The following is a 21,864-nucleotide window of genomic DNA, read 5'->3' as shown; positions in this document are numbered from 1 at the left end:
ATGAAATTCTTTTGTCTATGTAGTGTAATTATAAATGGATAAAAGTATAAGTAGTTTAGTATAAAAAAAAATGAAATACTTTGTTATAGAAAAGGAATAAAGGTATATGTGCACTTTTAGGTCTGATCATTTGGGAGGCAGGTGAGGTGACTGGGCTTAAACTGTCCTGCATTGGCGGTCGGTCAACACTCCTTGTGGACATGAGCCCATGCAGCCAGTGCCTTTCCATAATTAAAGCTGAGGATTAAGCGAGTCATGATTTGCTTTTGATTCGGCAGAAAAAAAAGGAAATCAGAGCCGGGGGCAGATTAGAATCTTCTAGCCTAAACACTGTGTGATCTGTGGGTTTGTGCAAGTTTCTTTATCTGGAAATGGAGATAATGAAAATGATAAAGCTCCAGTTATTCAGGGATAATGACCACAAAAAAATTTTTTTTTAAATATATATTCTTGTTACCTGTCGTGACAGTGTGTTCTGCCGAACACTGATTTTTAGAGATAAACACATCCGCTGGAGTGGACAAAAAGATTTCTAGGTGCTCACCAGCAGACATTAACCTTGGGACATGTCAGTCGCCTCCCCCTTTTTGCGGAGGAGGACCAGAGCGCAGAATGTGTTGTCGTAATCAAAGGTGATGACGCGAGCTGCCAACTGTTCACGCTGGACGCCGGCCCAGACCTGTTCCCGAGTATCTCATCATCACACCCGTCACCAGTCATGCTTTCTGTCAGAGCCAGAGCTCCGAAATACCTCGCAGTGTGATACATCGCTGCAGATGGCCCATGGTGGCAGAGCCTCTAGGCAGGGCGTAAGTACGTAAATACCACAGGCCGCTGATTCAACCTCGTCCTCTCACACACACACAAAAACACACAATCCAGCTTATTGATCCCTTAATTCAAAGTTAAGTGCAGTAAAAGCCAGGTCAGTCCACACGCATGCATTTCTCATACATATCAACACCTTTGCTCTGATTCGCTCAAGTTTTCATAGGCGGAAAAAAAAAATCGATGAAGTCATCAACTCGTGATTCATGTCTCGACAAGCTCTTAATCTCTCCCGTATATCACCTCGGCAGTCTCGCCCACCACACCCACGCTCTGATGCTAATGTCTCGACACGTTTCAAGAAAAAAACAGATTATTTTTCCATTTTGTACGACGCGTTGAGGTGATGACTGTGATTTATGCGCAAATTATAAATCCAGGGGACAAACCTATAGTCTGTATCAGAATCGGTCTTAAACGACATGCAAACTGTCCACAAGTCAGATTTTCTGCTCAAACCTTTAGATAAAATAACTACACTATGACAGATGAGATTTACAGTCATATCTGGTGCTTCTTCGAACCTGTTCCAGCATGAAATGCCTCTGTGCACTCCTGCTATGGAGCTCTGACCTCAACCCTGTTGAACACCTTGGGGATAAACTGGAATGCTGACTTCCCCCAGGCCTCCTCACTTCACCAACATCAGTACCTACTCAGACTAATCTCATTCTCCACTACAAATCTCCACAAGCACACTCCAAAATCCAGTTGAACGTCTTCCCATAACATTGGAGATTAAAGTAACAGCAAATGGGGACTAAATGTGGAATGAGACTATCAAAAATCACATACAAACGCACTTATGCTCAGGTGTACATGAACTTTTGTCCATTCAATGTATTATTCATACGTATTAATCCGTTATCTAGCTGTGTAAAAGCTCCACATTAAGTAAATAGAGGCTCTTGTTTCCAGGGCAACAACTAATCACTTTAGCTACCGAGATCATTTATGAAAGGATACCCGGTCCAGGGTTTAATGTTAAGTTCATGTATCATTTCAGATTTCTAATAAAAAATTTTACGGATCCATGATACTGACAATGTTTTGAAATATATGGATCCTTATGTACTGATTCCTTTGTCAATGTGATGTTTGAAACTTTCATTAAAATAGCAATCCTACTTTTCATTTAGTTTGACATTCACTAAACATGAAAAGGAACTATTTCGTCTTACAAACAAGTCACGGTTTTGTCATACAGGAGGTAGTAGATCAGTGGTTTAATCGGAAGGTCATTGGTTCAATCCCTGGTATTGCCAAGCTGCCACACTTGGGCCCTTGCACAAGGCCCTTGAGCTCTAAGGGCTGTGTTTCATGGCTGACCCTGGGCTCTGACCCCAGCTTCCTAACATCACTTCAAAGAAAGAATTTTATTGTGCTGTAAAAAAGTACATGTGACAAATATATGGCTCCATTCATTGTTTCATATATTGTGGGATCACCACCAAGATGCACACGTCCGGCAATTAAAACCGTCCGTGTAGCAAAAGTTCCGTTCGGTGTCCTGATGATTTCTGTAATTTAAAACCTAATAAGTATTCATTTAGGGTACATTTAGAACAGATGAAAATGTGCGATTAAATTGAGATTAATCACGAATGACAATCATGCGATTATTCCAAACAATTCCATAGTAAAATCCAGAACGTATTTATTGGCATTTATTTTTATTTTCAATAATAAACTGTACATTTGAACATTGTATGTGCACACTATGCAAACTAGTTTCCAAATCGAAGAACAGTCTTTGAGTCGTCGTCATGTAATTACTGTCATTCTGACGTGAGATAAAAGCGAGACGATTCCTGCCTACATGAAATAATGACATATGTGGAGCTGTCAGATTTAAATACAATTTGTGCTGTCGCACTGTCATGAAATATGAGAGAAATAGATGTTGACAGCGTTTGTTTTTTTCCTGCTTGACTGGGACAAATATTTAGAAAGGCAGGATTCAGAATGTTGCTGCTGCTGATGAGGAAGTTTTCAAAGGTCTGATTAGTGGCTTACGATGTTCCTTAGAGCATTTCCATAGAAATTCACTTTAAGCCTGCCTGTGTTTCTCTGGGTTTTGATATCCATTATTTATAATACGTTTATCTTTAACACTCCTTATATATGGGATCGAGTAGGTATGGGCCCGGGATTTGTATGAACCGGTCGGGAATTGGATTGGCATATTATTTGGGGTAATGTATTTGCCGCATCTATGGATTTTGCTCGCTTATAAATTCACACATGGATTTTATAATCCTCATCACACATGTTCCTATATTCTCTTTTAAAAAAATAAGGTTCCTATGAGGTAGTTTGAGTTGTTCTTGCTCTGCAATGATTCATCTTTCAATCCAAAGCTTCTCCAAAAGAGAATGCTGCTGGTTTGCTCAAATGCTGTCAGAAAGCCAGTTCTCAAATGTCGTATCGAGTATATCCCTCCTCTGAAGTCTTGTTTCTTTGTAGATATTCTTTTGCTGGAAAAGGGCAGCTGCCAGGCTACATCAGGCAAATAACACCATCATGATTTTTTTTATTTATTACTTTTTTTGTCTCCGATTTTGGACCGCTTTTTTTTGCGTTATTGTGTGAATCTTTTTGGGGTTTAAAGTTCATAGCAATGTTTCTAATACATCTGTTCTGTTAATAACAATAATATACATTCACAAGTGAATAGGGAAGTGGTTAAGATGTTTGCTTGCTGATTGAAGGTCATGAGTTCAATCCCCGGCTTCACCAAGCTGCTGCTGGGCCCTTGATCAAGGCCCTTTACCCTCATCTGCTGTTATGTAAATTAGATAATTGTAAGTTGCTCTAAATGAGCATGTCTGCCAAATGCTATAAATACAAGTGTAATGTTCTGAGCATAGAGTTACTTTACAGTATTTTAGAAAGTTATATAACACAGAGTTTTGTAGTGTGTAAAGGTTTGTTGTATGTTGTAAAAGTTCTCAAGTATGTTTTCAAATTTAATAGTATATTGTGAAACACATTAAAGAATCTTACAACTTTGCAAAAACTAATGAGCCTTATAACTTTTCAACATACTACAAAACTCTGCACATACAAAAATTTACTTTACACTATACAACTATACAATAGACTACAGAGTCTTATATAGCCTTATACATACTTATATTGTAGCTTTAAAAGTATTAAGTTTTGTGGTGTGTAAATGTTATTAGTATGTTGTAAAGATTTTGTAGTATACTATAACATTTTGTAATATTTGATAAAGTAATTGTATAGTACACTGTAAAGTTTTGAAGATGTGTAAAGATTTATAGCATGTTGTAACGTAATAAGGCTCTGAAGTTCCTTGTAAAGTTGTGTAGTATACGGTACAGTTTTGTAGATGTGTAAAGGTTTATAATATGTTATAAGGCTCTGTAAACTGATGTAAATTTAAACAGTATACTTTACAATTTTGTAAATGGTTCGTAATATGTTGTAAAGTTATAAGGCGCTGTAGTGTGTTGTAAAGTTGTAAAGTATACTCTAAAGTTTTGTGGTAAGGCTCTGTTATCATTATAGTTGTATAGTTCTATAGTATAGTTTTATAGTATACTGTAAGTGTTGTACAGTATGTGTTTTCCTTTGTAATATTGTGAAGTTATAAGGCTCTGTAGACTGTTTCATAGTATAGTATGGTGTAAAGTTTGTAGATGTGTCAAGGTTTGTAATGTTTAAATCATAAGGCTCTGTAGTGTGTTGTAAAGTTATAAAGTATACTCTAAATTTTTGTAGCATGTGGTAAGGCTCTGTTATAATCATAGTTGTATAGTTCTATAGTATAGTTGTATAGTATACTGTAAGTTTTCCATATGTGTATCAGTTTGTAATATATTGTAAAGTTATAACGCTCTGTAGACTGTTTCATAGTAAAGTTTTGTGTAAAGTTTTGCAAATGTGTAAAGTTTTTTAGCATGTAAAGTTATAACACTCTGTAGCATTTTTTTTTTTATTGTGTAGTATACTGCAGGGTTTTGTAGATGTGTAAAGGTTTATAGTCGCTTATGTGTGTAAAGTATATTCTAATGTTTTGTACTGTGTTTTTTCGGGAATTAAATTCTCATTTAAATGTTCAAATGTTTTACATTTATCATTTTAAAAATAGAATAGAAAATGTGTATTATAAACTGGCAAATATTAAGTATAATTATATATTGTTTCTTTTTAAAAAGCTCTTCATACTACAATTATGCAGTACCACTTTCATTGGGCTCCTAAAATCATTTCTGTCAAAATTCATGACTCATCAATTGTGAAAAAAAACAATGCAGAAGAAGTAAAACATGCACCAGTCGGAATTCTCAACAACATCCAAACACCTTTCCTGGAAAAAAAAAACGCCATCACCTCTGTTGTTTGAAGGCAGCAGTCTTTTCGCTTTTATGACACAGCTAAAAATGTCTGACTTATCAGCACCCTGTATACACAGGAGAAATCACTGGTGCCTCAGAAGGTCACAATGTGATTTTTTTTTTCATCTTTCCATGGCCAGTTTCTCTCAGGCACCAAATTAAACCCATCTGTGGGCTTCCGTCCATACAAGACAAGGGAATTAGTTCCCACAGTGTCTCTTATCTCTCTACCGCCATACCCTGCCTTGCATGCTCTGTTTCTTCTCCTGTAATGAATATCTACCCAATTTAGTTCCTTGTCTCTCTCGGGGAATAAATCCTCCCTCGGCTTCTCGTATGAAAGAAACTAGGCATCCCCAGAGTCGGGCTTTGACCTCGGTGCTCCAAGCCGTGACCTTAATTGATAAGGATGGTATTCGATGGACAAAATGAGATCTAATGACCTTTACTCGTGTTGTCGCTCATAGCTTCTTTTGCAGCGTGAAATTCGTAAGCGATCATGGGCAGTCAACTATAGAAAGACGCTCACTGAATGAATAATTAATTTTTGCCCTTCTGAAGAGACTAACACTAACCCCGACATGATCCATTTGTACCAGAATTCTGAGGATATTTATTTTTGCATCTAAAAAATGTGCAAATCTTTGTCTGGTCACTGTGTACAGGATTGCTAGCATGCTTGTTTTCCCTTCTACGTGTGCTTTCTTTTGCTTTTTCTAAAGCTAATTTACTTCCATTAGAAGTTAGTGAAGTGGTAGATAGGTAAGTGGTAGCTCAGTGGTTAATTAAGGTGTTGACTTCTAATCGGAAGGTTGTGAGTTCCAATCCCAGAAACCCTACGCTGCTACTGCTGGGCCCTTGAGCAAGGACTTTAACCCTCATCTGCTCAGTTGTATAAATTGGAATTAAACATAAGTGCTATCCATTACAATAACAATTATTTCATTTGGAGAGCCAATCATGCTGTCAGGATTATTGCCATGTACTGTTTCCCACAAGCTAATGCACGTCATGTGACTTCCACACAACTTTTTCATGCACTGATCATTTACGCTTGTATTTAAGCCTCACATTTTATACAAACGATCATTCTTTGTTTATACAGTTCCTGCCGATTCTACGAGGTTGTATAAAAATGTTTAGAGACTAATGCTGCTAACTAGTGCCACTATTCCGTCATTACCATGTATGCGATTTCATCACGGTCAGCAAGTTAGAACAAAGAGCAAACGTGAAATTATGGGCAAATCTGCCACAATGACGTTTGACGTGATATACGTTTGGCATACGGTGATGCTGCAACGAGTCCTGCGAGGTGTTTTGAGTGGCACCCGTTCTTCAAGAGCAGAAGAACCTCACCTCCACAAGACCTCCAACGAGCTCAACCACCGAAAATGTCGAAACCATTCGGCAATTTGTGCATTGAAGATCAACCCACATGATCCCTGCACCCACCCTGCTCACCGGATTTGGCTCCTTTGCACTTTACCGTCTTCCCAAAGATGTCGTCGTTTTGACACCCTTGCACAGATCCAGTGCGAATTACAGAAGGTGTTTGACAAGCATTGAAAAGAACACTTCCAGAAGTGGAAGGAATGCTGGGAGCGCTGTATTACTGTGCAAGGGGACTATTTTGAAGGTGATAAGTCTCAAAACCTCCTGCTTGTATTACATGACACAGACTCAACTGTTGGCTCAAGTGTCTTTTCTCGGGCACAATATTCCAGCAAAATGCAATTGAATATTATTAACTCGTGCTGGACTCAAATTTTTAGGATGTATTGCAGCTATATAACTCACTCTATGGCTACAAGTTGCATCAGCGCTTCGACTAATTAGCTGCCTTTTTAACAATGAGTGCATTTGTGTTGGTATGAAAGTTAAAACCTTGGAAACAGAAAAGGAATAAAAAGAACTAGAATGACAAGACTAGTCTACAAGAAAGCTACTAAAGCTCTGCTGCACCACTTACTTTAAAGAGAAATGAAGCAAAGGCTAAATTGTTTAGGCTGCACCACTGTTAATCAGATTGCATTGTGGGTAATGCTGGAATCTGTTAACTGCAATACCTCTTGATGCTTAAAATTTAAACTAAAAAAAGAAAATTCAAGCACAGAACCTTGATCCTTTTTCAAGATCAAAACAAATGATTACAATGTCAGATGATGAAAGATGAGTGTTTGTGTCTGAAAGGCAAATTGCTGTGCCAGACAGACAATTTTTTTTGTGTCAGCGTCCACGGCCACATGACCTTGTTCATGTCAGATGGTTTGTTTGTTTGGAAAATTTGTGGGAAGATGAGTGTTGTATAAACAAGTGTAAAAAATGTACATTTATGTATGTGTGTGTGTGTGTGTGTGTGTGTGTATATATATATATATATATATATATATATATATATATATATATATATATATATATATATATATATATATATATATATATATATAAAATGGCTGTCGATCGATTAAAATATTTAATTGTGATTTGTGAAAATATTTCATTGTTCTGAGTTAACTCGTGTTTAAACACATCCTAAACACACATTTTATCTATTCCAAATGTACCTTGAGTTAATACTTTTCAAGTTTTTAATATTTTATTCAACATGCACATGGACAAATATGGATGCATCTTTCAAAAGTATGTTTCTTATTAGTGAAACCAAATTTAAACATAGAGCATGCAGACAAAATATTCTTGTAAATGTTTTAAAACAATTCTGGTGTTTTAAATTACGTTAATCATCAGGACACCAAATGGAACTTTTGCTTTGTTTCCACACGGATGGTTTTAATTGCTGGACGTACGCGTCATTTGGCGCTTGATTTGACACTTGATTTGGCATCAGAAAAACGAATGTTTAGTAATTAAAAAAGTTTTCGGTGGATATTATATATATATATATATATATATATATATATATATATATATATATATATATATATATATATATATATATATCAGGGTTTTTTTTCTAAACTCAGGTGTTTTTAGTAGTCATTTCACTGGTGTTTCTGTTTATTATCATTGTATCAGTCTTATGTCTTTTTTCTTATCTTTGTTTCTTCACAGCGGCTCCTAAAGGCCCCAAGCTTATCATGACTCCAACAAGGGCAAAAGTAGGAGACACAGTCCGTATCTTGGTGCAAGGATTCCAGGTACAAACCCCCGGGGTATAAGAAAGAGGGGAAAAATAACATTTCAGCTGTAATGTAAACAATGTGCAGTCAATTCTCTGGTACCTTAGTTAACATTAATCCCTTGTTAGTTCACCTTCTCGGGTAGCATTATAGTCTTGGGTACCTCACCACTGAGTAATATAGTGTTAGTTGCCTCAGTAAGTGTTAATTAAAAGCTTAGATTTCTTAGTTAATGCTGTAATTTGTATTAGTATTATAGCATTATAATATACTTATAGTATTTATCAGCCCATTGTTTAGTGTTAGAGTGTTCAATACCTCAGTTAGAGCATTTGCTTAACTTTCCCAGGTATTGATTTCGTATTGGATTTGCAACATCACCATTGAGTGCTGTAGTGTTTAAAACCTGTTAGCCTTCACCACAGATTTTGGGATTTACAGCTGAAAATGCCCTACCTAACTTTAAATGTTAACAGTTCCTTATAAACGTGGGCTACATAGACATTTTAAATGTCTTTAATACCACAGTTGGTGATAATTCTATTGTTGTATCTTGTCAGTAAGTGCTTAGTTAGTTATAGTATGATCTAATACTTTTTTACCTCAGCTTTCACAGTTAGTAAAAAGTATAGTCATGTTTTATCCAGTTAGCATATTAATCTAATTACACAGAAAGTTCACGCAATTTTGATATAAATGAATGCTATATTGGGTATGACCAGGCCTTATAGGTACTTCCGATTTACAGTATTAGCACAATTGTACAATTTTGACTTGTTTAGTCATGAATTGAGATAAAGTTTATGAATAAGAACACTGATCAGGCAATGCCTAATGCCCTTTTTATTTATTTTTTGGTCATGCTTTCCTGCCTAATTCTTCATTCTCAGCACAAGGTGCACTAACTTTCCTCATTGAAGTTCGAGCCAGCCATCTGTTTAGTGATATCTCTGCAGCTTTCAGGTGTAATTATTTTCCTCCTGTATTCGGGTAGCTGCGAGCTGGTCGCGAGCGCGTCACTGTCAGAGGTGCAGGATTTTCTCACCGTTCAGACGCTTCGTCAGTTCAGAGGGGAAATCAAGCAAGCAGATTGCTTTAGTATAACGATCATTGGCTGCCAAAAGCAAGAAATCTCAGCCTGAGTAAAAACAAAATAAAAAAAAAAGAGCCAGAACAATGGCTGTGGGGAAGTTTGTCAGTCTGATCGCGGTGTCGCGAATGACTTGGAGGATCTTCTGTTCTTTTAAAATCATCTTTGTAGATTTACACAGCTGTTAGTCAGTAAAACGTTGTGGCAGTTTCGTTTTTAATAGACTGCTACTTTATTATTCAAACTGAACCAGCCAATAGAGAGTGACACTTGTGACACGTTAACAGCCCGATGATTGGTCCCTGTATATTTGAAGTGCTCCATTAAGGGAAATAATGAAAAGTCATTTTAGACAGACTTGACTGCAGGTTAGCACAGATAGATCTAAATAAATAGCAAAGTATCTGGAATAATAATAGTACAAGTAGCAGGAGGAGTTGTAGTAATAGGAGGATGAGCAATATATTATAATAGTATGTGACGGCTAGTCATTGTGAAGGATGAGGAGGAAGAGTCCTAGTTGCGTAAAAGTGTAATAGTATTATCAGTATTAGTAGTACAAGACATTATATAATATTAGCAGAATTACTAGTAGTAACAGGTTGCAGTAAATGGACTAATTAGAATATTAGTAATAGATATGGTATTAATAGTAGAAGCGAAAAGAGTAGTGGTAGTAGAAGGAGAAGCAGTGCCAGCGGTAGTAGTATTAAGAATAGCAATAATGAATGAAATAATAATATATATATATTTAGTATTAGGGGTGGAAGTAAGAGTAGTACTGTATTAGTAGCAGGAAGAAAACTAAAAGTGAAATAGTGGCAGTGGTTTAAGAAGTAAAAGTTGCAATGATTAGCATTGTAGAAGTAGTGGAAATGGAAATTTGCTCCACCATTGACTAAAACACAGCTGTACAATCCCCCCACCCCTGTTCATCCACCCCCATCAGCCCCCTTTAGAGAATAGTGTTTAATTGTAATTGCACTTTTCCTCACAGGCAGCAGAGGGCTCTGAACAACCCATGCTGTTCATCTAAACCTTTCAAACACCACCATTTACAGTCTATAAAGGCACTAAAAGGAAAATATTCTGATAACAGTTGCACAAACAGAGTAGCAGTTTCCATTATGTTGATCTCCTCATGATCATCAAGATATCTGGGAAGATATGACAGACAAAGAGCTTTTTGGAAAGGTCTCTGATGGGGTTTTTTTCACCCTGAATTGTGACCTGATGCCACCAGCAAAACACAAACTCCCAGACACCCAGCCAAGCCATGATGCGATATCAATCATTATCAAAGGTCACATGACCTTGCCAGATGAGTCTGACTGTGCTGGATTGGGGACAGAATGAAATCAGATGTTTCACTTCTTACTGCGGTTGTTTCTGTTTCAAGCCTGGAAAGTCGAGTGGATAAGTTGAGAAAACAAACTTAGGTGTTTTTGGACACCTGACCATAAAATTCATATGTGCTTTATGAGCATCCCACATTTAGTCCCCATTCGCTCTTCCAATTACCATTACGAAGTTGTTCCACAGAGTTCCGATTTATCCAAAAGGTGTTCAGTTAGAGCTCTATAGCAGGCCGCTCCAGATCATATCTCGGGGTAGGGTTAGGGTATATCCCAGAAGTATATCTTCATGATGGAACAGGTTTGGGTCTCCTAGTTCAAGTGAAGGGAATTGTAATGGTCCCAAGTCCATCCTGTACTATTGTGTGCCTCTAAATTTGTGGGGAAGAACCAAATTTGGCTGGAAAAGTCCGGTGTCCCAATACTGACCATATAATGCATAATTGTCTTATGGGTCAGCATATGGTATTTAGTAAACCTAAACTTCGACCAGTTCCACATGAAAATTCCAAAAATCTTGTGAAATTGGAAAAAAAAAGCAATAAAGTCAAAGAAACGAATACAGTCTGCATGGTTGGTGTTAAATAATATTAAATACCAATTAATTAAGATAGTAGAATAAAAAGTTTACAAGAATATACACACATTTTTGCTGAACATAAGTTCAGGTTTCCTTCCTTTTTTTTCTTGATCTTTTTTTCCCTTTTTTAAAATTTGTTTTGCTGCAGGCCTTTTCCAGGCCTAATAAGAGATAATGCTTGACAATGCGGCGGCCTGAGAGGCCGAGAGTACAACTCGATAGTCTTTCGCCGTCATGTGAAGGGCCTATTTGTCACGAGTGTTTTTATGGACCGTTCGCCTGATACACAAAGCCAATTTATATTTGTCTTCGCAGTTTACGAGGACGGCGACCGAATTGAAAGTAGTAATCGGAGTTTACATTTAATAGGAACGACTCTAACTCGATCTGGTTTTCCTCCGCCGTAGAAAGTTGAAGTGTCTCGATTATTGATGGTATTTTTACGGAAAAAAAAGTTGACTTAAAAAGAAGGGAAAATGCTGCAAACTAAAAAAAAAAGAAGAAAAACACCCAACGTTAAAGCGATGATTTATTCAGCTAGCGTAGCAAAGCGAAAATGGGTTTATTTTATTGATATTATGGGATGCTTCATCCCTCAGGTTGCTTTTTTTTTTAACTTAAAAGGATTTTCTGCATTAGCATTAAGAGGAAAATCAATCTTTCTACCTCACACACACACACACACACACACACACTCACATGGACTCACACACTCACGCTCGCACCCGCTGTGTTGCAGAACGAGGTTTTCCCCGAGCCGCTGTTCACCTGGACACGAGTAGGAGGACGTCTGCTGGACGGCAGCAGTGAGAGGGAGGGGAAGGAGCTGGTGCTGGAGCGAGTGCCTGCAGAACTCAATGGCTCCATGTACCGCTGTACAGCGCAGAACCCCCTCGGTTCTACTGATACACACACACGCCTCATTGTTTTCGGTTAGTCACCGCACACACACACACACACACACACACACACACACACACACACACACACACACACACACACACACACACACTTTTCTTATAGTCTTCAGTTAGCCATCACACACATACACAAACACACTTCTCTCAGCATAGAGAACTCTTTTTTTGCTGATTCACACACACACACACACACACACACACACACACACACACACACACACACACACACACATAAACACCATCATTTTTAATTACACAGTGCTCTCACACACACACACACACACACACACACCTCATAATATTTGGTTAGTCACCTGTTTCACAGTTAGTCAGCACACACACACACACACACACACACACACACACACACAAACACGTGCATATTACTCTCTTTAATTAGTCAGTGCTCTGTGTTTGTGTGTGTGTGTGTGTGTGTGTGTGTGTGTGTGTGTGTGTGTGTGTGTTTGAGGGTGTGTAGTAACTAACCATACCATGAGGTGTATGTGTGCAGTAACAAACTAAACCTATGAAGTGTGTGTGGTAACTAACCAATACTTAAAAGTGTGTATGTGTGTGTGTGTGTGTGTGTGTGTGTGTGTGTGTGTGTGTGTGTGTATATGATGTCCCTTCATCTACCCCTGTAATAAAGAATTCAGATGAGTAGTGAGAGAAGAGTGAGCTGGTATCTCCAGGCCTCAGTAATAAATAAAACAGAAGTCATTGCGACGGCGTTTGTGACGACACTGTAAAGTGTGTTACATAACACCTTTTTCTTTATCGTTAACGAGACGACGGCCGCCTCACATCTCCACCTCTGACTCTCTCTTCTTCCTATTTCTGTTCTCTCCTGCAGAAAACCCGAGCATGATGAAACACATGCAGAATCAAAACAGTAAGTGTGGGGAACCTTCTGGGATTGCAGAACGAGATGGGATCCGGCTGTTTGCCAGAGCACCAAACTTTCTTTCTTTTCTTTTCTTTTCATTTCTTTATTTTTTCTCCCCCCGCTCCCTTTTTCTGTGAGTTTTTGCACATATTTGAAATGACAAGTGAGCCACCTGCGAAGCATCTCTGCAGCATCTGCTCCTTCCAACACACTATATATGAATTTGAAATCGCAGTTTTAAACTTGTACCGTCTGGCTATTGACTAAATTCTCCACGCATGCTGTTCGTTAAGCTACAACACCTCGACAGAAATCCTTTGACGCACATATATACGCTCTGGTCAAAAATTTGTGGACACCCGACCTTTAACTTTGGATGTGCTTTTTAAACATCCATTCCACATTTAGTCCCTATTTAGTTATAATATCCTCCACCCTTCTAGGATGTTCCACTAGATTCTATGGAGATTTGTGGAGATTCATTCAGCCATTAGGGCAGTAGTAAAGTCAGGTACTAATGCAGGTAAGGTGAGGAAGCCTGAGGTGATATATTTCATATATAACAATACGATATGCTGAAAAGATACATCTGAAGCAGCTATTTAAATTTATTTGCCACATCTACATTTATACAACCTGTAAACATAAAAAATAGAAATAGATTATAAGGATAAAAAGAAAGTGAATAAATAGTATATTATAGTAACTAAAAAGTATGAGAATAAGGTTAAGATATAATATAAAAAATATATACACACAAATTGTGTGTGTGTATATATATATATAAATTGCCAGAAAGGGATGGATGTGTATCGCAGATATAGACAGTACAGAATAAAGTAATCTAGTGTGATTTGTCCTTAAAGTGTCCATGTGCAGTGTAATGCCATAAAGTGACACTGTGCTGTGCAGGTCAAGAGATAAAGTGACAGTCCAGAGTTAAGGTGTCACATAAATAGTGCACTAATTGTGCAGCGAAGGAAAAGTCACCCTTATTATGATGCCGTGCGGTACGATTTAAATTCGATTCAACACAATTCGATTCAATGCAATACGATGCAATGGGGAAAAAAAATCCTATGCACGTATATATAGTTTGCTTTTATTTTATTAAGCAAATTATCAAGTGCGTTTTAACGTCTAATGCATGGCCCTTTTACAAACAGGCTTTTGTAATGCAAAAAATAAAAAATAAAAAATAAGATGAAATAAAACCAGACATTCTTTCCCTGTTCTGTCTGCAGGAAGACGCAGCTCTACCTCTGCCATGTTAATCTGTGTTCTATGTTACTCTCAGGATGCGCCTTGGTCTCTGTAGTGTTGTGATACGTCATTCAAGTAACAGCAGTGGTGCAGAGAGAACGCGTTTGAGAAACAGTTTAAGGAGAAATCTACATATAGTACTATAAATACTGGTTAGAAATGATAACTTTCGAAAAATAATAAAAGTATAGCACATCTATTAATAATTATATCTAAATAAAACTTTATTATTATGTCACAAAGCTGCCATAGATATAGACCTTAGAGTCTTCATAGGGTTATATGACAACTGCCAAGGGCCTTCATCCCAACTCTGATAAACCTAATTATAATTTACATGAAATTCTACATAAGGACAGGTTTTGTTGAGATTTTTGTGGGCGTAACATGACTTTTCTATACATTTACATTAGAGAAAGGCTTAGAGTCATATTACACATAAACCTTAGATAATTCTCTGAGTTAGAACCTTCATTAAGTCACGGCTGGTTTTCATGTTGATGTTATTACAGGAAACCACGCTGAGCTTCTTCACCCTCACAAATTGGTATTAATGCATTAACGGTTTACCAACTCGGTATAAAGTAGCCCAGATGATATTATTCGAGGGAAAACCTTGTGAACCTTTGCCGTCTCCTGTAACTTCACATTCCGTGAGCAGTCATTTTCAGTAGGGAGAAAAAAAAAGAGCTAAAACACCAGCGCTTGCAAGCTGCTGACGAATTACAGTGTTCGAGCGAGTTCACTCATCTGTAATTTCTTACAGACCCTATTCGTAAAAATGAATGATTTAAGAGCAGGAATAATCGTGTTCTTTCTGTTTCGCTCTCTCTCTTTGTCTTCCTCCTTCTCCATTTCTCTCTTTCTCACATTACCCTCTGGATACCCACGGATATAAATTTGAATATGCAAATGCAGCCTGCAAGCAGGTGCACGACTGTAGGGACAGAATCAGGTCGTTCCTACAGCCTCGTATGCAAGGCAAATAGCTTGTAGGAACACGGCCCCGAGAGGACATCCAACATAAGCTTGTACAGCAAAAAATATATTCTTATTTTTTCATTTTACAGCACAAAAATAGATAAAAAATAATTATGTGGGAGTGTCCATATACAGTTTTTATACAGATGCTAAAAGGCCTTAACCAAGTTTGTTCTCTGTCTACAAAACCTTTTCTGTAAAGGTTTGTCCTTGATTTGAAGTAAAATACTCACGAATACCTGTTTTTAATGTAAAATATAATATAAAAGATGCCGTATGCAACGTGTTTCATATTTTAACTATATTATTATGTAACTATAATAAATCCTGCTCTACAGCATTACATCATCCCTTCTGGCTGTTGCAGTTCCGCATAAATTGGTAGGAAAATGAAGATGCAACTAACTCACTAGTGTTATAGAAACAACTCATGAACAAAATAATTTCTTGGGAAATAAAACGAGTGAATCAGGTTTTGAAGTTGCATTGCAATTGAAATTTGCAACTTAGTCACACAGGGGCTTGCAAAACAAATAGAAGAAAATTTAAACATTTACACCTTATTAGATGACATAATGAAGTAGGTTTGTAAGCTCTATGATGCAGCAATCAATTACATGAACCTTACAATGAATTTGACAGACCAAATCCAATATTTCTGTTTTGCTGTTAATGTTTAAGTTTCCTACATTGGCATTTTTGGTACATTAAAATTCACTTGAGAAGCTTGAGGTACAAGTTCAAAATAAATTACAAAAATTATATATAATAGAACACAAAAAAAATTCTAGGACTAGAATTTTGATTTAAATATTATGTTCTTTTTTGCTAACATTTACATTTGCTGCATTCAGCAGACACTCTTGTGTCTGCTAAAGCAATTTATAAAAGTGCTACCTTTTTTTTCTCTTATTAATTAAGAATTCAGTTCAGAAATAAGGCTGAATTTCTGTTGGTGGAAAGATCACATGGTATTTACTTACATTGAAAAGAAATTTGGTATCATTGAACTCAAAAATAAAAAATTTCAACATAGAAATTCAAGCAGTAGTGGTTGTTTTATATATAAAAACATTAAATATGGAGAAATAAAATACATTAAACTTAAATTTGTACACTTTTATGAGCTTATAAACTTTTCCAATCCTAGCTACAGTTTTCACTTGGATTCAAGCTTTACTGTTTATGCATTCAAAGGAATTGATACCCAAATGAACAAATGATGAAAACAGTAATCAAATGCTAGCTGAATAGCTAGCTATTAAAACAGGTTAATGGTTGATATTGTTTTCGTTAGTAACATTGAGACTCCTGTTAAAGCTATGGATTTTACGTTAGATCAACAGTTCAACTTCTGAGCATGCTGTTGCATTGCACTGTGTCTCTTCCATGATAATGATAGTAATTGAAGTTGATAGCAATTTTTGCACAGGTGACAGAACACTGCTGTCACTCATGGTCTCTGCACACACCATGAAAATGTTGTAACATGTGTTATGGTTGTGCTTTATGGTCACTTAGCATTAGCGCAGTGTTTACTCAAAAAAAGTTATTTTCAGTGCATTAGGCAATTACAGTGAAATATTTGAGGATTCAGAAAGCCACATGGTCTTTGCTACTTGTCCTCTGTATTATAACTTAAAAAGAAAAAAAAAGTGACGATGCAGAAAGAGAGACATTTTCCACATGCTCTTTTATTCCTCAGAGGTCTCTTTCTGGAATTAAATTACAGCGGACCAAAGCACCCGAAGCCAAGCTTCAGTTCCTTTTATTATGGGTTTTTGTAGCATTTTTGGATCATTTAATTCAATTCAGGGTGTGTTTTGTAAAATGTACGAATGTTGTAGATTCGGTAGCTGTAATAGGAACACCTGTACCTTTCCTTATTCATCCTATTATCCAATCATCAAGGCGAGAATGAAATGATTAAAAACACATACAGCTCAGAAGCTTCATTTCATGTTCACATCAAACTCAGATTGGGGGAAAAATGCAATCTCAGTCATTTTGAATGTTAGTCAGAAATGGCAAAAGTACACAGATCCTACAATTAAGCAGAAGTACAGATACTCGTTTTCAAAAGACTGTAGTGAAAAAGTGTAGTCAGTACTTCAACTGTCAGCAAAGTTATAGTAAAGAAGTCTGGGCTCTGACTTGTATTTAAGAAAAACGTAGCCATTGCTACTACCTGTTTCAGTCTCACGCTGGTAACTGGACCACATCATATTAATATATTAATAAAAAGGAATTTAAATTTCGTTTTCCAATGAATGTATCCAGGCTGAACATCCACCATATAGAACACAAGCAGAAAAAAGATGATGATGATCATCTGATCAGGAATGTTTCTGTTCTGTCATGTTTAAATCACTCACTCCCTCTGTCTCATCCACGTTAACACCATACTACTTGTTGCCTTTTGCCTCGCATGTTGTGAGCATTGTGGTCTAGCCTACATCTGTGGTGTGTGAAAGCCAGAAAATGATACACCAGTGGTGGGTTGAAAAAGCCGAGCAATGACGAGAAATAGGTTGGTTTGCTGAAAACGAGTAACGAGTCTGTTTTGAAAATGTAAGAAGTAGAAAGTACAGATATTTGTGTACAAATTTATTGAGTCAAAGTAAAAAGTTGTCCAAATAATAAATATTGAAGTAAAATACTGATCTAATCAGATTGAAAAATCTACTTACGTACAGTAACGAAGTGTTTGTACTTCATTACTTCCACCTCTGCTGTTAGTGGTGTGGTTGCTGGTGAATGACAGGCAAGTTTTTGAGGATTTTTGAAACTGTCATTCTGTCTGTGCAATCAACATCCAGTGAGCAGCGGCTCTGAGGATGGAAATGACTTTGTGATTAGAGAGGTTCGAAAAAATACTCAGTTTACTTCAAGCTGACAGGAAGGCTACCTTCACTGAAATAGCCACTCTTTACAACCATGGTGAACAGACAAACATCTCGAAATACACAACACACCATATTAACTGACAAGACTGAAATCCTGATGTGGTCTTAATCCATTGTATCAATATATATTATATACTGTATATGCATCAAGATGTGGCATGTGGAGTATTCTGAGATGGTTTTCAACTCACCAGGAGCAGTTATTGCCGTTCTGGATAACCATTTGCCCAGTTTAACCCTAAAGATATTACAGTTGCTTTTTTTTTCTGCTTACCAGGGTTGTAAAGATCTGTCAGTGGAGTAACCATAGACATCTTCTCAGCTTAATCCTCAAGATATGATATGACACAGATCCAGGGAACCTACACAGATCACCATATAAAGAATGATTATTGGATTTACCGTAGCTATTCTATTAGCTGAACCCCTAAGATTTGGCATGTTGTGCATTCTGAGATACTTTTCTGCTTGCTACAGTTTTAAAGAGTGGTTATTCGAGTTGCCATAGCCGTCTTGTCAGATCAACCCTCGTGGTATTATATGTTGAGGTTTTAGTGAAGCTTTTCAACTCAACACGGTTATAATGAGCGGTTATTGGAGTTAAGATAGCAGTCTTATCAGCTCAACCCACATAATTTGGCATTTTTCACCTCACTACAGTCGTAAAGAGTGGCTATTGGGGTTGCCATAGATACCTTTCTAGTTCAGTCCTAATGATTTAGCATGTTGTCCTTTCTGGGATGCTTTTCAGTTTACCACATTTATAAAGAGTGGTTATTAAAGCAGTCCTATTACCACACCATCATCTATAATGGCTCTTCTGATCTCTTATTAGCAACATTTGATATAATAGTTAATTACTTACTTACTTAACAATATATTTATAGTATAGACGTTTATTGTAGTTTTAGTTTAACAACAAGTCACACATTCATTTGGAAGAAGGGTAACATGAATTGAGGCATTTCTAAAAATCTGGTGTTGTTTTAAGACTTTTGTTGCTGCTTTTTCTCCAAACAAATCTTACCCCCAACCAGATTGGCAACACACCACTGATGTCATAGGAACTAATAGCAAATATATATATATATATATATATATATATTTTTTTTTTTTTTTTTTTTTTACCAAGATTTGGTTTTGTTATTCATGTAACCTGCCAGATTTGGATTTGTTTTTCCTAACGCAATATTTTTGTTCGCTGTTTGCAGGTGGGGTTCCCAGTTTGCACGCACACGGACTGATATGGCTGCCCCTCGTCCTTGTACTGACTGTTAAACTGAAATGAACCTCCAAATAAAAACTGAATGATAAGGAAGAAAGATTAAATAATTATAAAAAAGATTGATAAAAAAATAAAAACTGCCCACACCTACGTGTTCGTCCATGCTGACCAAGCACACACACATTCCCCACCCGGGCACACGACCTTCAGGACTGTCTTCAGAGGACAGCAATATCCATAACATCGCCAGGAGGTGCCACGTTCTCTCCTCTTTTTTTTCTAATTAGAACCCGAAGGCAACTTCAGTGATTACTACACAAAGCAAGAAGAAGCTCCACCTTCTGTGTTGTCCATACCTCGATTTTGTGTCTCATCTCAGCTTGTCGAAAAAACAAACAAACAAAAAAAAAAACGGAAGGAAAGGGAAAAAAAAGATGGAGAAAAAAATCCTTGGCTTCTTTCTTCTTCGAGCCGAACTCATGATGTCATGGCGGTCGGATTGGAAATGCGATACGAAACAGGAAAGACTGCAAAACAATAAAGCGATCGCTATTCCACTCACACGACTACGATGCACTCGAGCACAAACCCTTTTTTTTGTTTTGTTTTTTGTCTTTCAGCACAGTATTTTCCCCCCATTCCTTTTTGTTGTTGTTTTTTTTTTTGAATGGCTCATGGCTGGAATGTAAAAAAAAAAAAAAAAAAGACTCAACAAAAAAGGTCCTGTGAACTGGTGAGATTTTATTTGAGAAGTTAAACAGATGACCCTCTTTTTAAATGTATTTTGTGTACATCCATGTAAATACTGAGAGGTATATTAAAAATAATAGGAATGAACAAAAAATGAATAAATAAATGAAATCCAGAGGTATAACAGGGGGGGTGGGGCGGGGGGTGGGATATTAGCAAAAAGCTTTATTGCTTATTCAGTACATGTTTGGTCATCCCCAGTTCAGTAACACCCTCATTGAAGAATCATAACCATGAAGTTTTATTGAAGGACAGTTTAAAAAAAAAAAAAAAAAAAAACTTGACTATTAGACTCCCCTTATTGATTTAATGCTCCTTCCAACCTGTGCGCCACAGTGGCAGGATTGAAACAAGAGGAAAATACCCATCTTTATCCACATAGTGTACGTCTGCCTCTCTTCTCCAGGTTGTGGTGCATGTGATGTTTGGCGATTTTCTCCTCCTCTGCGTCTGTTTCACCCACATGTTCTTCTACCCTCTTCCAAACACCCCCCCCCACCACCTCCTTTCTACCCTTTTTCTTGTTACATAATATATTCAGTGACCTGCATCATGTACAGTATGTAACTCTCTCCTAACAGGTACTGCTAGGATCATGTTATTCACCTTTCCTATTCCTCTGTTCCTCAACAAGGAGTGTAAACAGGGTTGTTGTATTTGTTTCATATCACCTGTATTAAAAACATGGAGATGATCAACTCGACATGGGTGCGTGTGCAGTTCGTTTTCCGGGCGAAAAATCGATCTGGTCGCATTTGTATTTTTTTACACCTTAATTTATAGCCTTTATACTGCAACTGTGTTTTTAGCAAAGAGACGGCTTTGTGTATGAACGTGTCAGTGTTTTGGCCTCTTCGAAACGTATTTATTAATCCGAGTGCTCTTTGTGGCTCAGTTTAGCAGCCCACATCTACAAACCAAATGCTGTCACCATAGATACACACAATGTATTTGGTTGACTTCCTGGAGCAAATTGGATTCAAATCAAGTCAAATTTGAATCACACGAGTTCAAAACGTGGATGCGTATGCTCATATAACAACTTGTTCAGTTCTGACATTTGGCAAAATATCTGACCTGGGCTTGTACTGGCATTTACAGCTGTATTTATTGTTATATAGAAACTGGGTTTTATCCAGTGGTGGATGAAGTACACAAACCATGTACTGGAGTTAAAGTAGAGCTACACTCAGTAATATATGACTCCAGTAAAAGTGTCCCTTTAAACTTTTACTTGGGTAAAAGTACAAAAGTGTTTTTCTTTAAATGTACTTAAGTATCCAAAGAGTTATTATAGATGTAATGTTCCATTATCATTTTTGTCACAAGACTCTTTGCTTAATCAACTCAGTTTATGTGAGACTCAAATCAAACTCTAATTGATGTTCTCACAACTACTTTTAAAAATCGGTCCACGGGTGTTGTGGCAAGTTAGAGTCAGGAGTTTCTGAGAAGTTCAACTGAGCAGTTGAGGGTTAAGGGCCTTGCTCAAGGGCACAGCAGTGATGATGCTGGGATTTTTTTTTCTGATACTAAGTCCAATGTCTTAGTCATTGTGACACCACCTCCATTA

The 21,864-nt window shown here is 37.1% G+C and overlaps 1 protein-coding gene across 1 annotated transcript in view; it reads left to right on the top strand.

Annotated features, from left to right (window-relative positions):
* Window positions 1-20,994, top strand: part of igsf21a (immunoglobin superfamily, member 21a) — a 333,388-nt gene extending 312,394 nt beyond the window's left edge. Inside the window, exons 7-10 of the mRNA XM_083535347.1 lie at window positions 8,268-8,353; window positions 12,100-12,292; window positions 13,134-13,172; window positions 19,528-20,994. Of these exons, the coding sequence (XP_083391473.1) occupies window positions 8,268-8,353; window positions 12,100-12,292; window positions 13,134-13,172; window positions 19,528-19,604 (395 nt within the window). The 3' untranslated portion in view covers window positions 19,605-20,994. The remainder of the gene's footprint in view (window positions 1-8,267; window positions 8,354-12,099; window positions 12,293-13,133; window positions 13,173-19,527) is intronic.
* The last annotated feature ends 870 nt before the right edge of the window (window positions 20,995-21,864 follow it).

This window comes from Silurus aristotelis (assembly GCF_946808225.1).
Source record: "Silurus aristotelis genome assembly, chromosome: 29".
Classification (NCBI taxonomy): domain Eukaryota; kingdom Metazoa; phylum Chordata; class Actinopteri; order Siluriformes; family Siluridae; genus Silurus; species Silurus aristotelis.
The sequence above is the reverse complement of the archived record's forward strand: the minus strand, read 5'-3'. Positions and strand labels throughout refer to the sequence as shown.